General features: G+C 49.1%; 1 protein-coding gene across 1 annotated transcript; it reads left to right on the top strand.

Annotated features, from left to right (window-relative positions):
* The first annotated feature begins 7,076 nt into the window (after nucleotides 1-7,076).
* Nucleotides 7,077-8,513, top strand: LOC128833807 (helicase ARIP4-like). The gene is made up of 3 exons (XM_054022001.1): nucleotides 7,077-7,464; nucleotides 8,108-8,358; nucleotides 8,478-8,513. Exons 1-3 carry the CDS (start codon nucleotides 7,077-7,079, stop codon nucleotides 8,511-8,513), a joined length of 675 nt encoding a protein of 224 aa, XP_053877976.1.
* The last annotated feature ends 10,459 nt before the right edge of the window (nucleotides 8,514-18,972 follow it).

Here is an 18,972-nt window from a genome sequence, read left to right as displayed (position 1 = left end):
AAAAAAAAAAAAAAAAAAATCTAGGACAATACCCTATCATCCACAGGGAGATCCATGGCCTGAATATTTGAATTGGACCCTGCTTAATAATGTTGGCAACCTTAAATCTCAAAAAGAACTCTAGATGGACTCAGCATGTTAGCCATCTTGTGCATGCTTACAACTGTACATGAAATGAGGCCACTGGGTATTCTCTGTGTATCTTAATGTTTGGATGAGAAGACCTAACTGCAACAACCTAAACCCTAGGTCAGGGGGCGATATCTGCAACAACGCTAACATTAGCACCAGATACCTTACCTCACCTCTCCTAACCCTAAGTTAGGTGGCCCACCTGACACCACCCTAAGCCTAGCAAAAGGGGGAAATGTCTGCCCCAGTGCTAAGCCTAGTTCAGGTTGCCCTATCTCCCACAGCCTGAAGCCTAGCATGGGGCACCCTACCTTCCCTTACCCTAACCCTAAGTCAGCCAGCCTAAGTCCTAACCTAACTCTACAAAGGGGTCCCTAGCTTCCCCAACTCTAACCCTAGCAAGGGGGGCCCTACCTGCCACAACCATCACCCTATGTCAGCGGACCCTATCTGGTACAACCCTAACCCTAGCACTGGTGCCCTACTTCCCTTATCCTTATCCTGAAATCAGGGAGCTGCACCTGCCACGACCCTAACACTGGCAAGGGCATCCCTACCTACTCCAGTCCTAACCCTAGCTTAGGGAGCCCTACCACCCACAACACTAAACCTAGCAAGCGGGTCCCTAGCTGTCAAAACCATAACCCTATGTCCAGGTGCCATATCTCCCACAACATTAACCCTAGTACCAGGTACCTTACCTCCCCTAACCTTAAGTCAAGGGGCCCTACCTGCCCTCAACCCTAACCCCAGAACAGCAGATCCTTCCTAAACTTAAGTATGGGGCCCTTTTTGCCACAACCCTCACGCTAGCACCAGATGCTCTACCTCTCCTAACCCCAACCTTATGTGATGGGGCCTTACCTTCCCCAACTGTAACCCTAGCACAGAGGGCTCTTCGTAACCCAACCTTATCCCTAATTGAGGGCACCCTACCTGCCACAGTCCCCATCATAGTAATGGATTCACTACCTCCCCTAACCCTAAGTTAGGCAACCCTACCTGCGACAACCCTAGCCCTTGGTCAGGGGACCCTTGTCACGGGATCCACAGGTCCAGTGCTCTACAACAAGTTTGGAACAGTCCCTGGGAGGACCCTTTCAGTGTGCCAGACCCCCTTAGGTCTCACCCTTTCACTAAGTAAGCCACTCAGCTTCACCACCTCCTTGGACCGGAACTCCAGCACCCCTGCTTCACATCCTAAGTTTCCTTCAGTGAGTCCACCTGAGATGGACATCTGAGGGAGACCAGTACCCCCAAAGGGAGCAATACATGCATACCCCAACCTTCTCAATCTGCAATGACTCTCAGCCAGTGTTGTAAAAGCAGTAGGGTTTATTAGATGTCTGGAACGTAGCATAGGAAGTCCTTAGTTAGCATAAATACCAGAAAGTTATAGCATGGTCCATTCTGATTAGTCCAGAGCCCCTCTGATTAGCCCCCCCTTGGCTCCCCCTCTGTCCCTCTGTGCCCCTCTATCCCAATTTCCAGGTGAGTCACACCTGGCCCCTCCTCAGTCTTTTGTGTCTAGCTGGTCAAACTCGGCTGGCTTCCTGCAGAGGGGTGGCCATTCATGTCATCAGTTGCTAGGTACCAAATGCCCCAGTGATTTATTTGCCATTGTCTTCATGGAACCTCCATTGACCTGTGCCCCAAACCTGAGGCAACTAGGTGCCATTCACTCCTTTGTCATAGCCTGCCCAAGCATAAACAGCCTTTTCCAATCACCTAGCTAACCATGCAACACATAGGGGAAACTGAGGTACCCACAGTATTCATAAAGTACTACAGAAAATTCCCACTACATCACATCACTTCCCACATCACATCTCTTCCCCCTTGAGACTGAACTGAGAGGGGTCACTTTACCCAGTGACCTGGGGAAGTTTGAACACACCAATATTACCCATAGGTGTTACGGCATCTTTCCCAGTTCCTTGGCGGTTGTTCTATCAGGCATGTCCATGATCCTTTTAGCACCCGACTAATCCAGGGCACTAACTGTTTCCAATCCCCAGCTCAGAGCAGAGGAGCTCTCATGTGGCCCTCAGCTCTTTTGCCACCCCAAAACCTTTGGGTTTGAAACTGGGCTGGAGTCCTGCCACTGCCTCCTCCCGCCTTGTGTGCCAAGGAGTGAGGAGCACAGTGACCCCACATTCCGCCATGTGTCAGCCATCTTGGCTGCAGCCTGGGGTGTCCTTACCCTTGGTTAGCATCCGAGGGTGCTAAAGAAGTTGGCGGATGAGATTGCAGAGCCTTTAGCCATTATTTCTGAAAACTCATGGCGACCAGGGGAGGTCCCGGATGACTGGAAAAAGGCTAATGTAGTGCCCATCTTTAAAAAAGGGAAGGAGGATCTGGGGAACTACAGGCCAGTCAGCCTCACCTCAGTACCTGGAAAAATCATGGAGCAGGTCCTCAAGGAATCAATTATGAAACACTTAGAGGAGAGGAAAGTGATCAGGAACACTCAGCATGGAGTCACCAAGGGCAAGTCGTGCCTGACTAACCTAATTGCCTTCTATGATGAGATAACTGGCTCTGTGGATGAGGGGAAAGCAGTGGATGTGTTATTCCTTGTCTTTAGCAAAGCTTTTGATACAGTCTCCCACAGTATTCTTGCCGGAAAGTTAAAGAAGTATGGGCTGGATGAATGGACTGTAAGGTGGATAGAAAGCTGGCTAGATCGTCGGGCTCAACGGGTAGTGATCAATGGCTCCATGTCTAGTTGGCAGCCGGTTTCAAGCAGCCGGTTTCAAGCAGAGTGCCCCAAGGGTCGGTCCTGGGGCCGGTTTTGTTTAATGTCTTTATTAATGATCTGGAGGATGGTGTGGACTGCACTCTCAGCAAGTTTGCAGATGACACTAAACTGGGAGGCGTGGTAGATACACTAGAGGGTAGGGATTGGATACAGAGGGACCTAGACAAATTAGAGGATTGGGCCAAAAAAAAACCTGATGAGGTTCAACAAGGACAAGTGCAGAGTCCTGCACTTAGGACGGAAGAATCCCATGCACAGCTACAGACTAGGGACCGAATGGTTAGGTAGCAGTTCTGCAGAAAAGGACCTAGGGGTCACAGTGGACGAGAAGCTGGATATGAGTCAACAGTGTGCTCTTGTTGCCAAGAAGGCTAATGGCATTTTGGGCTGTATAAGTAGGGGCATTGCCAGCAGATCGAGGGATGTGATAGTTGCCTTCTATTTGAGATTGGTGAGGCCTCACCTGGAGTACTGTGTCCAGTTTTGGGCCCCACACTACAAGAAGGATGTGGAAAAATTGGAAAGAGTCCAGCGGAGGGCAACAAAAATGATTAGGGGTCTGGAGCACATGACTTATGAGGAGAGGCTGAGGGAACTGGGATTGTTTAGTCTCCAGAAGAGAAGAATGAGGCGGGATTTGATAGCAGCCTTCAACTACCTGAAGGGGGGTTCCAAAGAGGATGGAGCTCGGCTGTTCTCAGTGGTGGCAGATGACAGAACAAGGAGCAATGGTCTCAAGTTGCAGTGGGGGAGGTCTAGGTTGGATATTAGGAAACACTATTTCACTAGGAGGGTGGTGAAGCACTGGAATGTGTTACCTAGGGAGGTGGTGGAATCTCTTTCCTTGGAGGTTTTTAAGGCCCGGCTTGACAAAGCCCTGGCTGAGATGATTTAGTTGGGAATTGGTCCTGCTTTGAGCAGGGGATTGGACTAGATGACCTCCTGAGGTCCCTTCCAACCCTGATATTCTATGATTCTATGATTGGTTGGAACAGGGAGTGGTCCTGTGAGCATTGGTTCTTAACCCAGTCACATCTCTGGTGCTCTGGTATCCCAGCACCTGGCGAGGGATGCAGGGTGCTCCTGCACATTGGCAGGTCCCCTCTGGAGTTGTGTCCCAACCCCAGTGCTGTGTACATGCAAGGAGCCCATCTCCCATCCTGAGGTCAACCTGTTGCCCTCACCCTAGGACAGAGTCATCTCCCAGACCCCCTTCCTAGAGGGTTGTGATTGGTGGTCTCGTGAAGAAAACACACCATACCACTCTGAGCAGGTGTGTCTGTTACAAGCAGCAACCTTCCAGCTGTTTCCCCCTTCCCTGGGCCTATATCACCACTGGACAAGACAAGCATTTTTGGCAATCGTCCTGTCCTGCCAGTGTCACTGTCTCCCAGTGCTCAGCTAGGGTCAGTTACCACTGTGCTCAGTTCTGCCTTTGCTTTCCCAGTGAGGGTGTAGGCAGTGAGCACTGGCTGCCTTGATGACAGCATCAAAGCCAGTGTGAGTCATCTCCTGTGTGGAGATGGGCGGGGACCATCCCTCTGTCCCATTCAGCTACAAGTGTCTGGTTACAGACAGGTGTCCTGTGCTGTTACCAGCCTTGTTACTAGCCACAGGAAACCCCCCTCCTCCCTGCCAGACTGCCTATTTGCATGTTCACTGACACCTGCATTCTCAGCCTGCTAGTTTCCTGGATTCAAATCCTTGGCTGTTACAGGCCCAGGGACTGGATCCTGTCTTAAAGTGACACATGGAGTGCACTTGTAACCATGTCAGTCCCAAGATATTAGACCAGAGGTTCCCAAACTTATTTGGCCTACCGTCCCCTTTTCAGAAAAAAAATTACTCAGCGCCCCCCTGGAAATCTACCTTCTTTAAGCGAACAAACAGAAAGATGCAGTGACAAATTTGTGTTCTTTTATGTATCTATATTTCTACCTACGTCCTACAATATAGTAAAGAAAGATGTGTTATTAGAATATCGCCCATGACATCAGGTATACAGTGGTTTTTGCATAAGATGGCAAAAGACAACCAAACTAAAATACTAATGAAACTAATAAACTGGGTTTTGTTCTTTGCTCAGCATTAGATATATGTATTTGATATTAAATTGTCAAATATCAAACTAAATTTATCAAGAAATAATTAATTAAAAATAATCAATATGCAATTAAAAATCAGTTAATAGTTTTAATTTAGTTTGCCCTTATTTAAATAATTGTTCCTTATTAACACACGCCTTATTTACCAATTAACACAGATGATTCGATAGATATAAATAAATGTTAATAGTTAAGTTTTTTTACGATTTCATTCCCGTTTTCGTTAATATTGTAATAAAAAATATGACAAATATATTGACTGTACACTTCAAATAGTACTGTACTGACACAAGCCTGCTACGATTTTATTATTAGTAAGCACTAGAGACACAGAAACGTACGGTAGATATGTAAGAAAATGTATAAACATACTCACGTGTAAATTGCTGTTTTATTGAAACAACAATAATACAATTTGCTTTGTATGTGATCCGTAATCCGTAAAGATCGAAGGTATTGAATATGAATAAAAAATTTTAAATACTTATTGCACTATTGTTAACTGCTTTTTACACAATTAAGAAACAATCTAAATTAGATTTCATACATGTCGCCTATTTATAGTATCGTATTGTAAACAAGTCATTACACGCACATATTCCTGCCGATGCATGCTGGACTTCCCGACAATGCGCGACACACTCGCCTGTCAACACTTGCTTGTTAAGAATTGTTGGCGGACTTGACACCTGATCGGTTATAATTTGTGAATTTATTTGGAAAATAAAGTAATCACTACAACTTTAACTCTATGTTACACAACAGATGAAACATGTACGAACGGTTTTTCAAAATTTTCTTATATTCTTTCTTTATGCTTCCACCGCCCCCTTATTTTTATTCAACGCCCCCCAATTGCACCCGAGGCCACTACTGCCCCCTTGGATCGTTCCAGCGCCCCCCAGGGGGCGGTATCGCCCACTTTGGGAACCTCTGTATTAGACAGACAAGGTGGGACCCTCACCAACAGAAGTTGTTCCAATAAAAGATATCACCTCACCCACCTTGTCTCTTTAATGTGATGCAGCCATTTCCCAAAAGGACATCAAAGATAATGTCCTGGAGAACCCCAACTACCAGCCACCCTTCTCCCTCCTGTCTCTGCACAGGGATCTGAGCCATAAGCAGGGCAAATGGCTTCACATTTGGAACTTTTACCCGAACTACACAGCCCTTCAGCATTTGATGGGGTTGTACCACACAAGACCTGACAAGGATTCTCTCTCTACCAGAATCTCTCCACCCCATGAATGTCTTCCCATTAACCTTCCACTCCACTGGGGATCAGATGTATCTGAGCCCAGCAGAGTTCAACAGGACATGTATATTGATGCCTTGAGTGGGAGCCCCTCTGGGCTAGACACCCACGGCTGGCCTGGGCCAGCTTACTCATGCCCGTGAGGCTCAGGCTGTGGGGCTGTTTCATTGCTGTGTAGACTTCCGAATGTGGGGTGGAGCCCAGGCTCTAGAACCCTGTGGGGTGGGAGGGTGCCAGAGCTCAAGCTCCAGCTTGAGCCCAATATACACAGCAGTGCAATAGCCCACAGCCCAAGCCTCACAAGCAGGAGTCGGCAGGCATGGGCCAGCCAAGGGTTTTTCTTTGCTGTGTAGACATACCCTTAGGGCTTGGCTACACTTACAAGTTAGAGCGCATTAAAGCAGCGCAGTGCGCTCTAACTCACGATGCATCCACATTGGCAAGGCATGTAGAGCGCTCTGACTGGGGACAGTGTTCAGTATAGGTACCCCCTGAAGCTGTTGGCTCTCCCCAAGGCACAGAAACCCAGAAGACAGTATAGCCCTGAAACAATCAGTCCCCCTTGCCCCTGTGCTTACTCACCATTTTGGGGCTCCCATAGGTTATGTGCACTTGCTTTGGGATGGGCAAATTATGCTATTGTGTAGACTGTGCTTGCCCTCCTTAAGTACGGGGGAATCATTGCTCTGTCTAATGTGAACAATGCTGCCTCTGTTAAGTGTTGCATTTTGCCTTTACAGATGCAACCTTGAGATCTGTCTTATCACCGGCCGAGAGGCTGCAAAGAATCAGGAAAAGACCGCGTAGAAGCAAAGAAGACATGCTGCATGAAGTAATGCAGCAGTCACTTAATGAGAATCTAAAAGTGCAGGAGTGGAGGGAGAGAGAAAGGAATGCTTACCGCAAAGCCCACGAGGCAAACAGCCACTCTGGTGCTGCCTCCCCGACCTGCCGTTTCTACAAAGAGCTGGACACGATACTTGGGGGTGACCCCACCTCCACTCCGAGTACCTCCATGGACACTTCAGAACCCAGTTCAACAAGGCAGGAGGAGGAGGAGGAAAGTGGGAGTGAGGGTGCTGAGGAGGAGGAAGACACCCTGGAATCCCTAGATGCAGGCAGCCAGGAGCTGTTTTCAAGCCAGGAGGAAGGTAGCCAGTCATGGCAGCCAGTGCTTGAGGAAGGACAAACACCAGAGGAGGTTCCCGGTAAGCGGTTTTTATTTTGGGAAGGAAGTTATTTGGTGTGGGCTCTTGGGGCGAGGAGGGTTAGGGCTGCATGCATGCCTAGATACGGAATAGGGCATTGATGTGCTCTCTCACATCGCGGTAATCGGCCTCAGTGATCTCTTCAAAAGTCTCATCCAGAACTTGGGCAAAGCTTGTGGTTCTTGTCCCAGTCAGGCTAACATATCCGTGCCACTGTGCCGTGAGGGGTGGGGGGACCATTGCTGCACACAGGCAAGCTGCATATGGGCCAGGGCAGAAGCCGCATTGTAGTAGAAGGCCCTCCCTTGCTTCCCAGGTCACCCTCAGCAGCGAGATATCTTCCAGGATGAACTCCTGTTGAAGATGTGAGGACAGTGTTCAGTATAGGTACCCCCTGAAGCTGTTGGCTCTCCCCAAGGCACAGAAACCCAGAGGACAGTACAGCCCTGAAACAATCAGTCCCCCTTGCCCCTGTGCTTACTCACCATTTTGGGGCTCCCATAGGTTATGTGCGCTTGCTTTGGGATGGGCAAATTATGCTATTGTGTTGACTGTGTTTGCCCTCCTTAAGAACGGGGGAATCATTGCTCTGTCTAATGTGAACAATGCTGCCTCTGTTAAGTGTTGCATTTTGCCTTTACAGATGCAACCTTGAGATCTCAGCCGTCTGTCTTATCACCGGCCGAGAGGCTGCAAAGAATCAGGAAAAGACCGCGTAGAAGCAAAGAAGACATGCTGCATGAAGTAATGCTGCAGTCACTTAATGAAAATCTAAAAGTGCAGGAGTGGAGGGAGAGAGAAAGGAGAATCCGCCAGCAGAATGAGGAGCACTGGCAAAGCACGGAGCAGCTGATAAGCATCATGGAGCGCCAAGCAGACTCTATCCAGGCACTCGTAGCCATGAAGGCGGAGCACTACCATGCCCGCCCCTTCCCCCCCCCTGCAGCCCTTGTCCCAAAACTCTTTCTCTTGTGCCCCCATGTCACCTCCAACCCACTTTCCCCAACATCCAGGTTCTTACTGCCACCAGCTGCTTCCAACACCTGTAGCTTCACCACCCAGCCCTGAAAACTACGATCCTTACCCACTGCACTCAGCTGCTATCACCATGCAGTAGTCATCCTGAAGTGCAGAACTCATTGCATAGCACTCCAGACAGGAAGGCTGAGTATGATAACAGGACATATGCAAATCTGTGATTGTACCGTTCCCCACCCCACCCCCTTGCCCTTTCTGTTTCCCAAGCAGTTGTGTTTCTTTTCAATAAATGAATTTTCTTTTCAATAAATGGATTATTTGGCTTTGAAAACATTCTTTATTATTGCATAAAGTAAAAGATACCTTAGCCCAGGAAAGCAACAGGCACTGCAAGTCTGTGTAGCAAACACAAATTCCTACTAACATTGGAACCACTCCTCCTCATTCCCGTGCAGGGCACCAAACATTACTGGTGGTTTTCAGCCTCAAATTGCTCCCTCAAGGCATCCCTAATCCTTGCAGCCTTGCACTGGGCCCCTCTAATAGCCTTGCTCTCTGGATGTTCAAATTCAGCCTCCCGGTGTTGAACCTCTGAGTTCCATGCCTGAGTGAATCTTTCACCCTTCCCTTCACAAATGTTGTGGAGGGTACAGCACGTGGATATAACCGCGGGGATGCTGTCATCAGCCAAGTCCAGCTTCCCATACAGAGAGCACCAGTGACCCTTTAAACGCCCAAAAGCACACTCCACAGTCATTCGGCACTGGCTCAGCCTGTTGTTGAACCGCTCCTTGCTGCTGTCAAGGCTCCCTGTGTAGGGTTTCATGAGCCTCGGCATTAAAGGGTAAGCGGGGTCTCCAAGGATCACAATGAGCATTTCGACATTCCCTACGATGATCTTTTGGTCTGTGAAAAACGTCCAGGCTTGCAGCTTCCTGAACAGGCCAGTGTTTCGAAAGATGCGTGCGTCATGCACCTTTCCGGGCCAGCCTGCATTAATGTCAATGAAACGCCCACAGTGATCCACAAGCACCTGAAGAACCATAGAGAAATACCCCTTCTGATTAACGTACTCAGAGGCTAGATGGGCCGGTGTCAGAATTGGAATATGCATCCCATCTATCGCCCCTCCACAGTTAGGGAAACCCATTTGTGCAAAACCACCCACAATGTCATGCATGCTATCCAGAGTCATGGTTCTTCTGAGCAGGATGTGATTAATGGCCCTCCAAACTTGCATCAACATGATTCCAACGGTCGACTTTCCCACTCTAAACAGGTTAGCGAACAATCGGTAGCTGCCTGGAGTTGCCAGCTTCCAGATTGCAATAGCCACCCGCTTCTCTACCGTCAGGGCAGCTCTCAATCTCATGTCCTTGCAGCGCAGGGTGGGGGCGAGCTCCTCACACAGTCCCATGAAAGTGGCTTTTCTCACCCGAAAGTTCTGCAGCCACTGCTCATCATCCCAGACTTGCAGGACGATGTGATCCCACCACTCAATGCTTGTTTCCCGAGCCCAAAAGCAGCGTTCCACAAGCAATCTTGTGTCATATGCATTACTCGAGTCGATATCATCGTTGGAGTCCTCACTGTCGGTTTGGATGTTAAGGAGTAACTTGACTGCCAAATGTGACGTGCTGGCAAGACTCATCAGCATATTCCTCAGCAGTTCGGGCTCCATTCCTGCAGATCGAAAAGGGAAGACAGAGCGCGCAGCACAAAAAACACTGAAAGATGGCGCCAAATATGGATGGAAGCAGAGGAATTGCTGGAATGCGAAGTGATGCATCACGGGGTGTTGGGACAGGACCCAGAATGCCTCACACCCTCCGGCTTCTTCCTACAAGCCACAGCGCCAGAATGGGAAAAGGTGCTCTGTGGGATAGCTGCCCATAATGCACCGCTCCCAATGCAGCGGCAAGTGCCGCAAATGTGGCCACGCCAGTGCGCTTGCAGCTGTCAGTGTGGACAGACTGCAGCGCTTTCCCTACTGCGCTTTCTGAAGGCTGGTTTAACTCAAAGCACTCTACATTTGCAAGTGTAGCCATGCCCTTAGTCACTAGCACTGGTGTCCCCGAGCAGCTGGCTGTGTGACTGCTTTCCTCTGAAAGTTCAGTCATGCAGTTCACTCTGGAGCCTGAGTTACAGGCTGCCTTCCTGATTGGACAGTGTATGACACAGCCTCTCTGTCCCGGACAAACCTTATTTCAGCAAGCCTTGGGCATTCTGCTCACTTACATTCTGTCCATCTGCAGATATTACATCTCGGGTCTCTGAGTCCCATTGAACAGCTTTAGGTTTCCCTAAGTTCCACTTCTGGGATACCACCATAAAGTGGGTCTCTTTCCCTGGCCCCATGCTTAGGCCAGTCCCCTTTGGGTCTCTTTTCATACCAGAACCTGCTGTCCACAAATTCATCTGCCAACCAGTCTGCATTATGCAAATCCACAGGCTTCCTGTCCACTAACCACATTTTAAGGTCCCGAGGACAGATTTAATAAAGTTTCTCCAACCCAACCTGGTTATACAAATCCTCCAGGGTAGTGACCCTTGCTCCCTTACACCATCTGTGGAAATATTCGTCTATCACCATGGTGAGTTCCATGTAGGTCACAACCCAAGTCTTTTGCACCCCCTGAAAACTTTTCCTATAAGCCTCAGGGGTCAGCTCCAATGTAAGCAGTAAAGCCTTTTTGAATAGCTCATAGTCTCTGCTATCAATTTCATTCATCTGGCTGTAAGCCTCTGGCTTTGAGATCACGTAAGGGGGTGAGACAGAGGAGCTGGTCTACAAGGTCAACCTAGTTCAAATTGCAAGCCTTGTCAAAGGTAGTGAGGTAAGCATCTATATCCCCCCTCCATAAACTAGGGTAGCAATTTGGTATTTAGGTTCCCTGTGGAATTAGCATGCTTGGTCTTTCCCCACTTACGCCTTGGTGGGTCCTCTTGCCCCATAGCTTCTCCATCTCTAGTTCATGCTTTTTCTGCTTCTCCTGCTATTCTTCCATGTGTTTTTGCTGCTTTTCATAGTCCTCTAGCTCCTTCGCTTTCATCTCCAAGTCCCATTGCTTCAAATCTGTTGATAGGGAGCCAGGTCGTGAAGACCCCCCTGCTGGATGGGGAACAGGGTCTTGTGGACGCCCTGCTGCTGCCTCTGCTGCTCTCGAACCTTCTTGACTCCCCATTTGGGGTTAAAACCTGCTTCTTGGACTAGTCATCTCTGTCCAGCTGGGTAATGAGTTGCTCTTTGTTAAGCTTCACAATGCTTAGCCCTTCTTCTCTGCACAGGATTGCAATGTGCTTCATAGGAAATTGGTTACATGCCATGTTCTTGCTGCTTCCTTTAACTACCCTAGTTTTACCGCTGCCAGTCACTTACTGCGAAATACTCATGGTACATTCAGCAGCCAACCATCCTCTTGGTGCATTCAGGAACCATCCTCAGCTACCATGTGTCATGGATCCACTGGTCCGATGCTCTAGAACAGCTTACGAACAGTTCTTGGGAGGATTCCTTCAGTGTGCCAGAGCCGGTAAGGTCACATTCTTTCACTAGGGAAAGCCATTCAGCTTCACCACCTCCTCTCACTGAACCTCTAAACCACCAGCAACTCTGCTACACACCCTGAGCTCCCTTCAGTAAGTCCACCCGAAATGGGCACCTAAGGGAGCAATGCACCCCCGCAACCTTCACCATCTGCAGTCAGTCTCAGCCAGCGTTGTAAAAGCAGAAGGGCTTATTAAATGTCTGGAACACAGCGTAAAAAGTCCTTGGTTAGCATAGAGAAAAGGAAGTTACAACATGGTCCATTCTGGTTAGTCCAGAACTCCAGCCAAGTGGTGTCCCTCTTTGGCTCCCTCCTCTATCCCTCTGTGCCCCTTTGTTCAAATTTCCAGGTGAGTGACACTGGTCCCTCCTCAGTCCTTTGTTCCCAGCTGGTCAAACTTGGCTGGGTGGGCTACTCATGGTCATTAGTTGGTAGGTACCAAATGTCCTGGTGACTGGATTTGACATTGACTTCATGGACCCTCCATTGACCTGGGCCCCAAAGCCAAGGCAACTGGGTGCCATTCACACCTTTGTCATAGCCTGCCCAAGAGCAAACAACCTTTCCTCACCATCTAGTTAACAATGCAGCACATAGGGGAAACTGAGGCACACACAGTATTCATACAAAATATTACAGGCTTGCAGTTTTGGGGGGGAATGCGGTTCCCTGCCCACCAAACTATACCCATGTTAAAAAGTCGGTGAGCCACTTTTAAAAGTGGAGGGGGGCCAGAATACCCCAACCCTCCCAGTTCCAGCACCCCTGCCCAGATACCAAACCCAAAGTCAGGGGGCTCTACCTGCCATAATCCTAACCTTAGCAAGAGTGTGTGATGGAATGGGAATTTTCTGTAAATATTTTGTATGAATACTGTGTGTGCCTCAGTTTCCCCATATATTGCATTGTCACCTAGGGGTGGAAAAGGGCTGTTAACTCTCTGCAAAGGCCCAGAGATACAGGAGTGAGCTGTCTTGGGTTTGGGGCCCAGGTCAATGGTGAGCCCCTGAGACAATGGCAAATCCAATCACTGGAACATTCAGTACCTAGCAACTAACAATCATGAATGGCCCACCCCACCACAGGCAGCCAGGTGCGTTTGACCAGCTAGACAACAAAGGACTGAGGAGGGGCCAAGTGGAACTGGCCCAGGAAGTTGAACGAAGAGGACTCAGAGACCGAGTGAGAGTTAAGTGGGGGACACACAGCTTGGCTGGGGCTCTGACTAACCAGAATGGACCATGCTGTCACTTTCTTTTCTCATTGCTCACCAAGGACTTTCTATGCTGTTTTCCAGACATCTGATAAATCCTCATGTTATTACAATGCTGGCTGAGAGTTGCCGCAGATGCTGAATATGGGGGTGCACTGCTTTCTTTGGGGGTATTAGTCTCCCTCAGGTGCCCATCTTAGGGGGACTTGCTGAAGGGAGCTCAGGTTGTGAAGCAGGGATGCCAAAGGCTCCAAGGTTTGATCCAAGGAGGTGGTGAAGCTGAGTGAAAGAGTAAGACCCTAACAGGGTGTGGCACGCTGAGGAGGTCCTCCCCGGGACTGTTGCAGAGCTGTTCCAGAGCACTGGACATGTGGATCCATGACAAAGAGTGGCTAACTCCCACAATCCTTACCCTAGCACCAGGTGCCCTACCTCCCCTAACTCTAATGCTAAGTCATTGGGCCCCAACTCCCAGAATCCTAACCCTAGCACAGGGTACCCTACATCCTATCATCCTAACCCAAAATCAGCAGGCCTTCCTGCAACAACCTTAACCCTAACAAGGGAGCTCTAGGTACCCCAATCCTAACCATTAGTGGGACATATCTGCTACAAAACTAACATGAACAAGGGTGCTCCACCTCTCCTAACCTGAATCCTAAGAGGGCCCCACCTGCCCCAACCCTAAGCCTAGCACTGGTTGCTCTTTCTCCCCTAAACCTAGCCCTAAATTAGGGTACCCTACCTGCTACAACCCCAACCCTAGCAAAGGGAGCCCTACCTGCCCCAGTCCTAACCCTCCTCATCTAATGTCCCATATCCAACTGTTGGGGATATGTCAGTCAGCTGAGGATAAGAGCTGTGTGACAGTAAGTGCAGAAACACCAGGTCACTAAGTACTAGAATGGGAAAAAGAGATGAAAACTAAAAATCCCTTATGGTGCTGGGGAGAAATCCCACCACTGTTTCTTTAAAGCCTGAGGCCAGGAGCCTTGCAGAGAGGACATGGCAAGGTTCTCCTCACCCAACCAATTGGGAGGAGGTTTAAGGAAGGGGATCAGCATATATGCTGCCTCCTCCCTCATACCAGGGGCAGATGCCCACCACAGCAGGAGAAGCTGCCTGCTGAACCCTCTGAGGACTAACTGGAGAAAAGGAGCCTGTGTGATCTTTGGGAGACTAAGGGCTTCTGTCACCAACTACCCTTTAACTAGGGTTGCCAACCCTCCTGTGTTTGCTGGGAGTCTCTTGGAATCATGCTCAATCTTGCAGAGGCTACTTCAGCCAAACCAGGAGATTTTTGGCGCTAACAGTCTGATGCAGCAGCAGAGCTAAGGCAGGCTCCCTTACATGCCTTGGCTCTGTGCTGCTCCCAGAAGCAGCCAGCACTGTCCCTGGGGGCGGGGACAGAGGGTCTCTGCATACTGCCCCCACCTGGAACACTGACTCTAAAGCTCTCATTGGCTGGGAACTGTGGCCAATGGGAGCTGTGGGGGTGGTGCCTGTGGTGAGCGGTGACCAGAGACCCCCTGGCCTCCCCACCTAGGAGCTGCTGCCAGAGGGATGTCCAAGTAGCTTTTGGGAGCTACCCAAGGTAAGTTCTGACCCCTGATCCCCTCCTGCTCCCCAACCGCCTGCCCCCTAGCCTAGAGCCTGCACCCAAACTCCCTCCCAGAGCCTGCACCCCAACCTCTGCCCCAGCCTAGAGCCCTCACCCAAACTCCCTCCCAGAGCCTGATCCCACACCCCCTCCTATACCCCAACCCCCTGCCGCAGCCTGGTGAAAGTCAGTGAAGGTGGCGAGACAGGGGTTTTGGGGTTTGCTCAATTAGACAGTTGGCAACCTGTAACTTTGGGGTGTCTTGGTGCTGGGCAGCTATAGTTCAGATCCCTCACACCAGCAGCCAGCCCACAAGTATAAGTTCTCATCTTGGTTCTCACCAGCTGAGTCACTACTTGTGACACCAACAGCCCCTTCAGTTCCAAGTCTCCCCAAATCTGTCCTCCCTGAGTTCTTAATTATCAGATACTTGGACTGTTCCCATCAGGTCTGTCATCCCCAATGCTGTGAACCCAGGCACCCAGAATTCAGTTCACTTTGCCATTCACAGACTGTATACCGGAGACCTGCTTGGGATAAAAATTAAAAAGGTTTATATAATAAAAAAGGTTTATTTAATAGAAAACCCACAGATTCAAAGATGACATAGGAAGGGAAAGCAAATCCCTACAAGTTACACAGAAAATAAACATAAAGACACAACCTCAGGCTTTACACTTCCATATTAGATAAAAATCCCTTGTCTAACACAAGTTACTTCTTGCCTTTGAACAGTTTCCCAGCGTACCACCTAGCCACACGGGTGGACCCAGCATTCATAGGCAGCTTCTTACCCAGAGACTGTCCCTAAGTTTCTGGGTGAAAACCCCAGTTTCAAGCCTCTTTTTAAAAAGGCTTTCCCCCCCACCCCATTTCTCCGCTGCTGCATGATGACCATTCATTATTCAGAGTGGGAGAAATTCCCTTTTGACTTGATGGCTCAATGTTTTCCAATTAACTTTACTGTCTTTTCCTGGACTACACAACGGATAGTTAATTGGAGCCAGTTCTGTTTACACACTGGGCTTGGGAGATGTTCCTCTCTGCTGTAAAGTGTAGTTGAAGTTGCAGTAAAGGTTATAAGCACAATTTTCTGTATGCATAAAGACAAATTCATAACCATAGTCTATATGCATAGCTCATAATGACCATCAAGTTTATAATATTACAAGCTTTCATAAAAGACCTTACTCAATATACTTTATAGTGCAATAATACAGTATGCAATCAGTTGGTTCAACTGCTCATTTTGGGGGTTTAAACCTCAGGGTGCTTGAAGCCTGATTGTCACAGAGCCACCTGAAGAAGAAGCTGGCTAAGGTCCTGTGCAATTCCAATGAGGAGAGCTGGGGACTCCTGTTTTCATAGAGTGACCATTTGAAGGTACAGCCCAAGGGAGCTGGGTATCTCTTGAACAGGGGCAAGAAAACCGACCTGGACTCTTATGTCAACCCAGAGAGGGCGAGAACTGGGGGAACAAATGAAGTGAGTTACACTTTGTAGAAAGTCTTAATAATTCAGATGCCACAAAGGGGTTGCATGTTTTGAACAAGGATAGTTGGGGTAATTGAAAGAACCCAAGAATGATGATGAGAGGTTCTTTCAATTACCCCAGTTGCAGAACCACGAGGGGTAACAGGGTGGCATGCTGGAGGGCAGCACCCTATGACACGGGCTAGCCTGACATCAATTCTGGTCAAAATAATGGAAAAGTTGATATGGAATTCAGTTGGTAAAGAACTAAAGGATAGGACTATAATTAATGTCAGTCAAGATGGCTTTACTGGAAAAAAGATCTTGTCTGACAAACCTAATTTCATTCTTTCATCAGATTGCAAGTTTGATTGAGAAAGGAAACTATGTAGATGTAACACAGGGGTCGGCAACCTTTCAAAAGTGGTGTGCTGAGTCTTCATTTATTCACTCTAATTTAAGGTTTCACGTGCCGGTAATACATTTTAACATTTTTAGAAGGTCTCTTTCTCTAAGTCTATATTATATAACTAAACTATTGTATGTAAAGTAAACAAGGTTTTCAAAATGTTTAAGAAGCGTCATTTCAAATTAAATTAAAATGCTGATCTTACGCCACCAGCCTGCTCAGCTCACTGCCAGCCTGGGGTTCTGTTCATCTAGGCCAGCAGAGGGCTGATCAGGGCCTGTGGCCGGGACCCCAGACCTGGGGGGGTGGTGTTTCAGGGGTCAGGGCAGAAGGCTGGGGTGTGTGTGTGTGGGGGGGGGGTTCAGAGATCAGGGCAGAGGGCTGGGGGCTGGGGGGTGCAGGGCAGAAGGCTGGGTGTGTGTTGGGGTGTGGGGGTTCAGGGCTGAGGGGTGTGGGGGGTGCAGGGAAGAAGGCTGGGGGCATGGGGGGGTGCAGGGCAAAAGGCTGAGTGTGTGGGGGGTTCAGGGCAGAGGGATGGGTGTGTGTTGGGGTGGGGGGGTTCAGGGCACAGGGCTGGGGGATGTGGGGGGTGCAGAGCAGAAGGCTGGCTGTGTGTTGGGGTGGGGGGGTTCAGGGCAGAGGGCTGGGGGTGTGTGGGGGTGCAGGGCAGAAGGCTGGGTGTGTGTTGGGGTGTGGGGGGTTCAGGGCAGAGGGCTGGGAGGTGTGGGGGTGCTGGGCAGAAGGCTGGGTGTGTGTTGGGGTGTGGGGGTTCAGGGCTGAGGGGTGTGGGGGTGCAGGGAAGAATCATAGAATCATAGAATATCAGAGTTGGAAGGGACCTCAAGAGGTCATCTAGTCCAACCCCCTGCTCAAAGTAGGACCAATTCCCAGCTAAATCATCCCAGCCAGGGCTTTGTCAAGCCGGGCCTTAAAAACCTCCAAGGAAGGAGACTCCACCACCTCCCTAGGTAACGCATTCCAGTGTTTCACCACCCTCCTAGTGAAATAGTTTTTCTTGATATCCAACCTGGACCTCCCCCACTGCAACTTGAGACCATTGCTCCTTGTTCTGTCATCTGCCACCACTGAGAACAGCCGAGCTCCATCCTCTTTGGAACCCCCCTTCAGGTAGTTGAAGGCTGCTATCAAATCCCCCCTCATTCTTCTCTTCTGGAGACTAAACAATCCCAGTTCTCTCAGCCTCTCCTCATAAGTCATGTGCTCCAGACCCCTAATCATTTTTGTTGCCCTCCGCTGGACTCTTTCCAATTTTTCCACATCCTTCTTGTAGTGTGGGGCCCAAAACTGGACACAGTATTCCAGATGAGGCCTCACCAATGTCGAATAAAGGGGAACGATCACGTTCCTCGATCTGCTGGCAATGCCCCTACTTATACAGCCCAAAATGCCATTAGCCTTCTTGGCAACAAGAGCACACTGTTGACTCATATCCAGCTTCTCGTCCACTGTGACCCCTAGGTCCTTTTCTGCAGAACTGCTACCTAGCCATTCAGTCCCTAGTCTGTAGCAGTGCATGGGATTCTTCTGTCCTAAGTGCAGGACTCTGCACTTGTCCTTGTTGAACCTCATCAGGTTTTTTTCTGCCCAATCCTCTAATTTGTCTAGGTCCCTCTGTATCCGATCCCTACCCTCTAGTGTATCTACCACGCCTCCTAGTTTAGTGTCATCTGCAAACTTGCTGAGAGTGCAGTCCACACCATCCTCCAGATCATTAATAAAGATATTAAACAAAACCGGCCCCAGGACCGACCCTTGGGGCACTCCACTTGAAACCGGCTGCCAACTAGACATGGAGCCATTGATCACTACCCGTTGAGCCCGACAATCTAGCCAGCTTTCTATCCACCTTACAGTCCATTCATCCAGCCCATACTTCTTTAACTTGGTGGCAAGAATACTGTGGGAGACAGTATCAAAAGCTTTGCTAAAGTCAAGAAATAACACATCCACTGCTTTCCCCTCATCCACAGAGACAGTTATCTCATCATAGAAGGCAATTAGGTTAGTCAGGCACGACTTCCCCTTCGTGAATCCATGCTGACTGTTCCTGATCACTTTCCTCTCCTCTAAATGTTTCATAATTGATTCCTTGAGGACCTGCTCCATGATTTTTCCAGGGACTGAGGTGAGGCTGACTGGCCTGTAGTTCCCCGGATCCTCCTTCTTCCCTTTTTTAAAGATGGGCACTACATTAGCCTTTTTCCAGTCATCTGGGACCTCCCCCGATCGCCATGAGTTTTCAAAAATAATGGCTAATGGCTCTGCA

This window comes from Malaclemys terrapin, chromosome 1 (genome assembly GCF_027887155.1).
Source record: "Malaclemys terrapin pileata isolate rMalTer1 chromosome 1, rMalTer1.hap1, whole genome shotgun sequence".
Lineage (NCBI taxonomy): Eukaryota > Metazoa > Chordata > Testudines > Emydidae > Malaclemys > Malaclemys terrapin.
Note: the sequence above shows the minus strand (reverse complement) of the source record. Positions and strands in the feature narration are given on the sequence as shown.

Bases quoted from the DNA above. Each gene is read 5' to 3' on its own strand.
- LOC128833807 (XM_054022001.1), top strand. From the start codon at position 7,077: ATGCTGCATGAAGTAATGCAGCAGTCACTTAATGAGAATCTAAAAGTG. The intron at 7,465-8,107 runs GTAAGCGGTTTT...TTGCCTTTACAG, and splicing joins AACACCAGAGGAGGTTCCCG to ATGCAACCTTGAGATCTCAG. The intron at 8,359-8,477 runs GTAGCCATGAAG...CCCAACATCCAG, and splicing joins CAGACTCTATCCAGGCACTC to GTTCTTACTGCCACCAGCTG.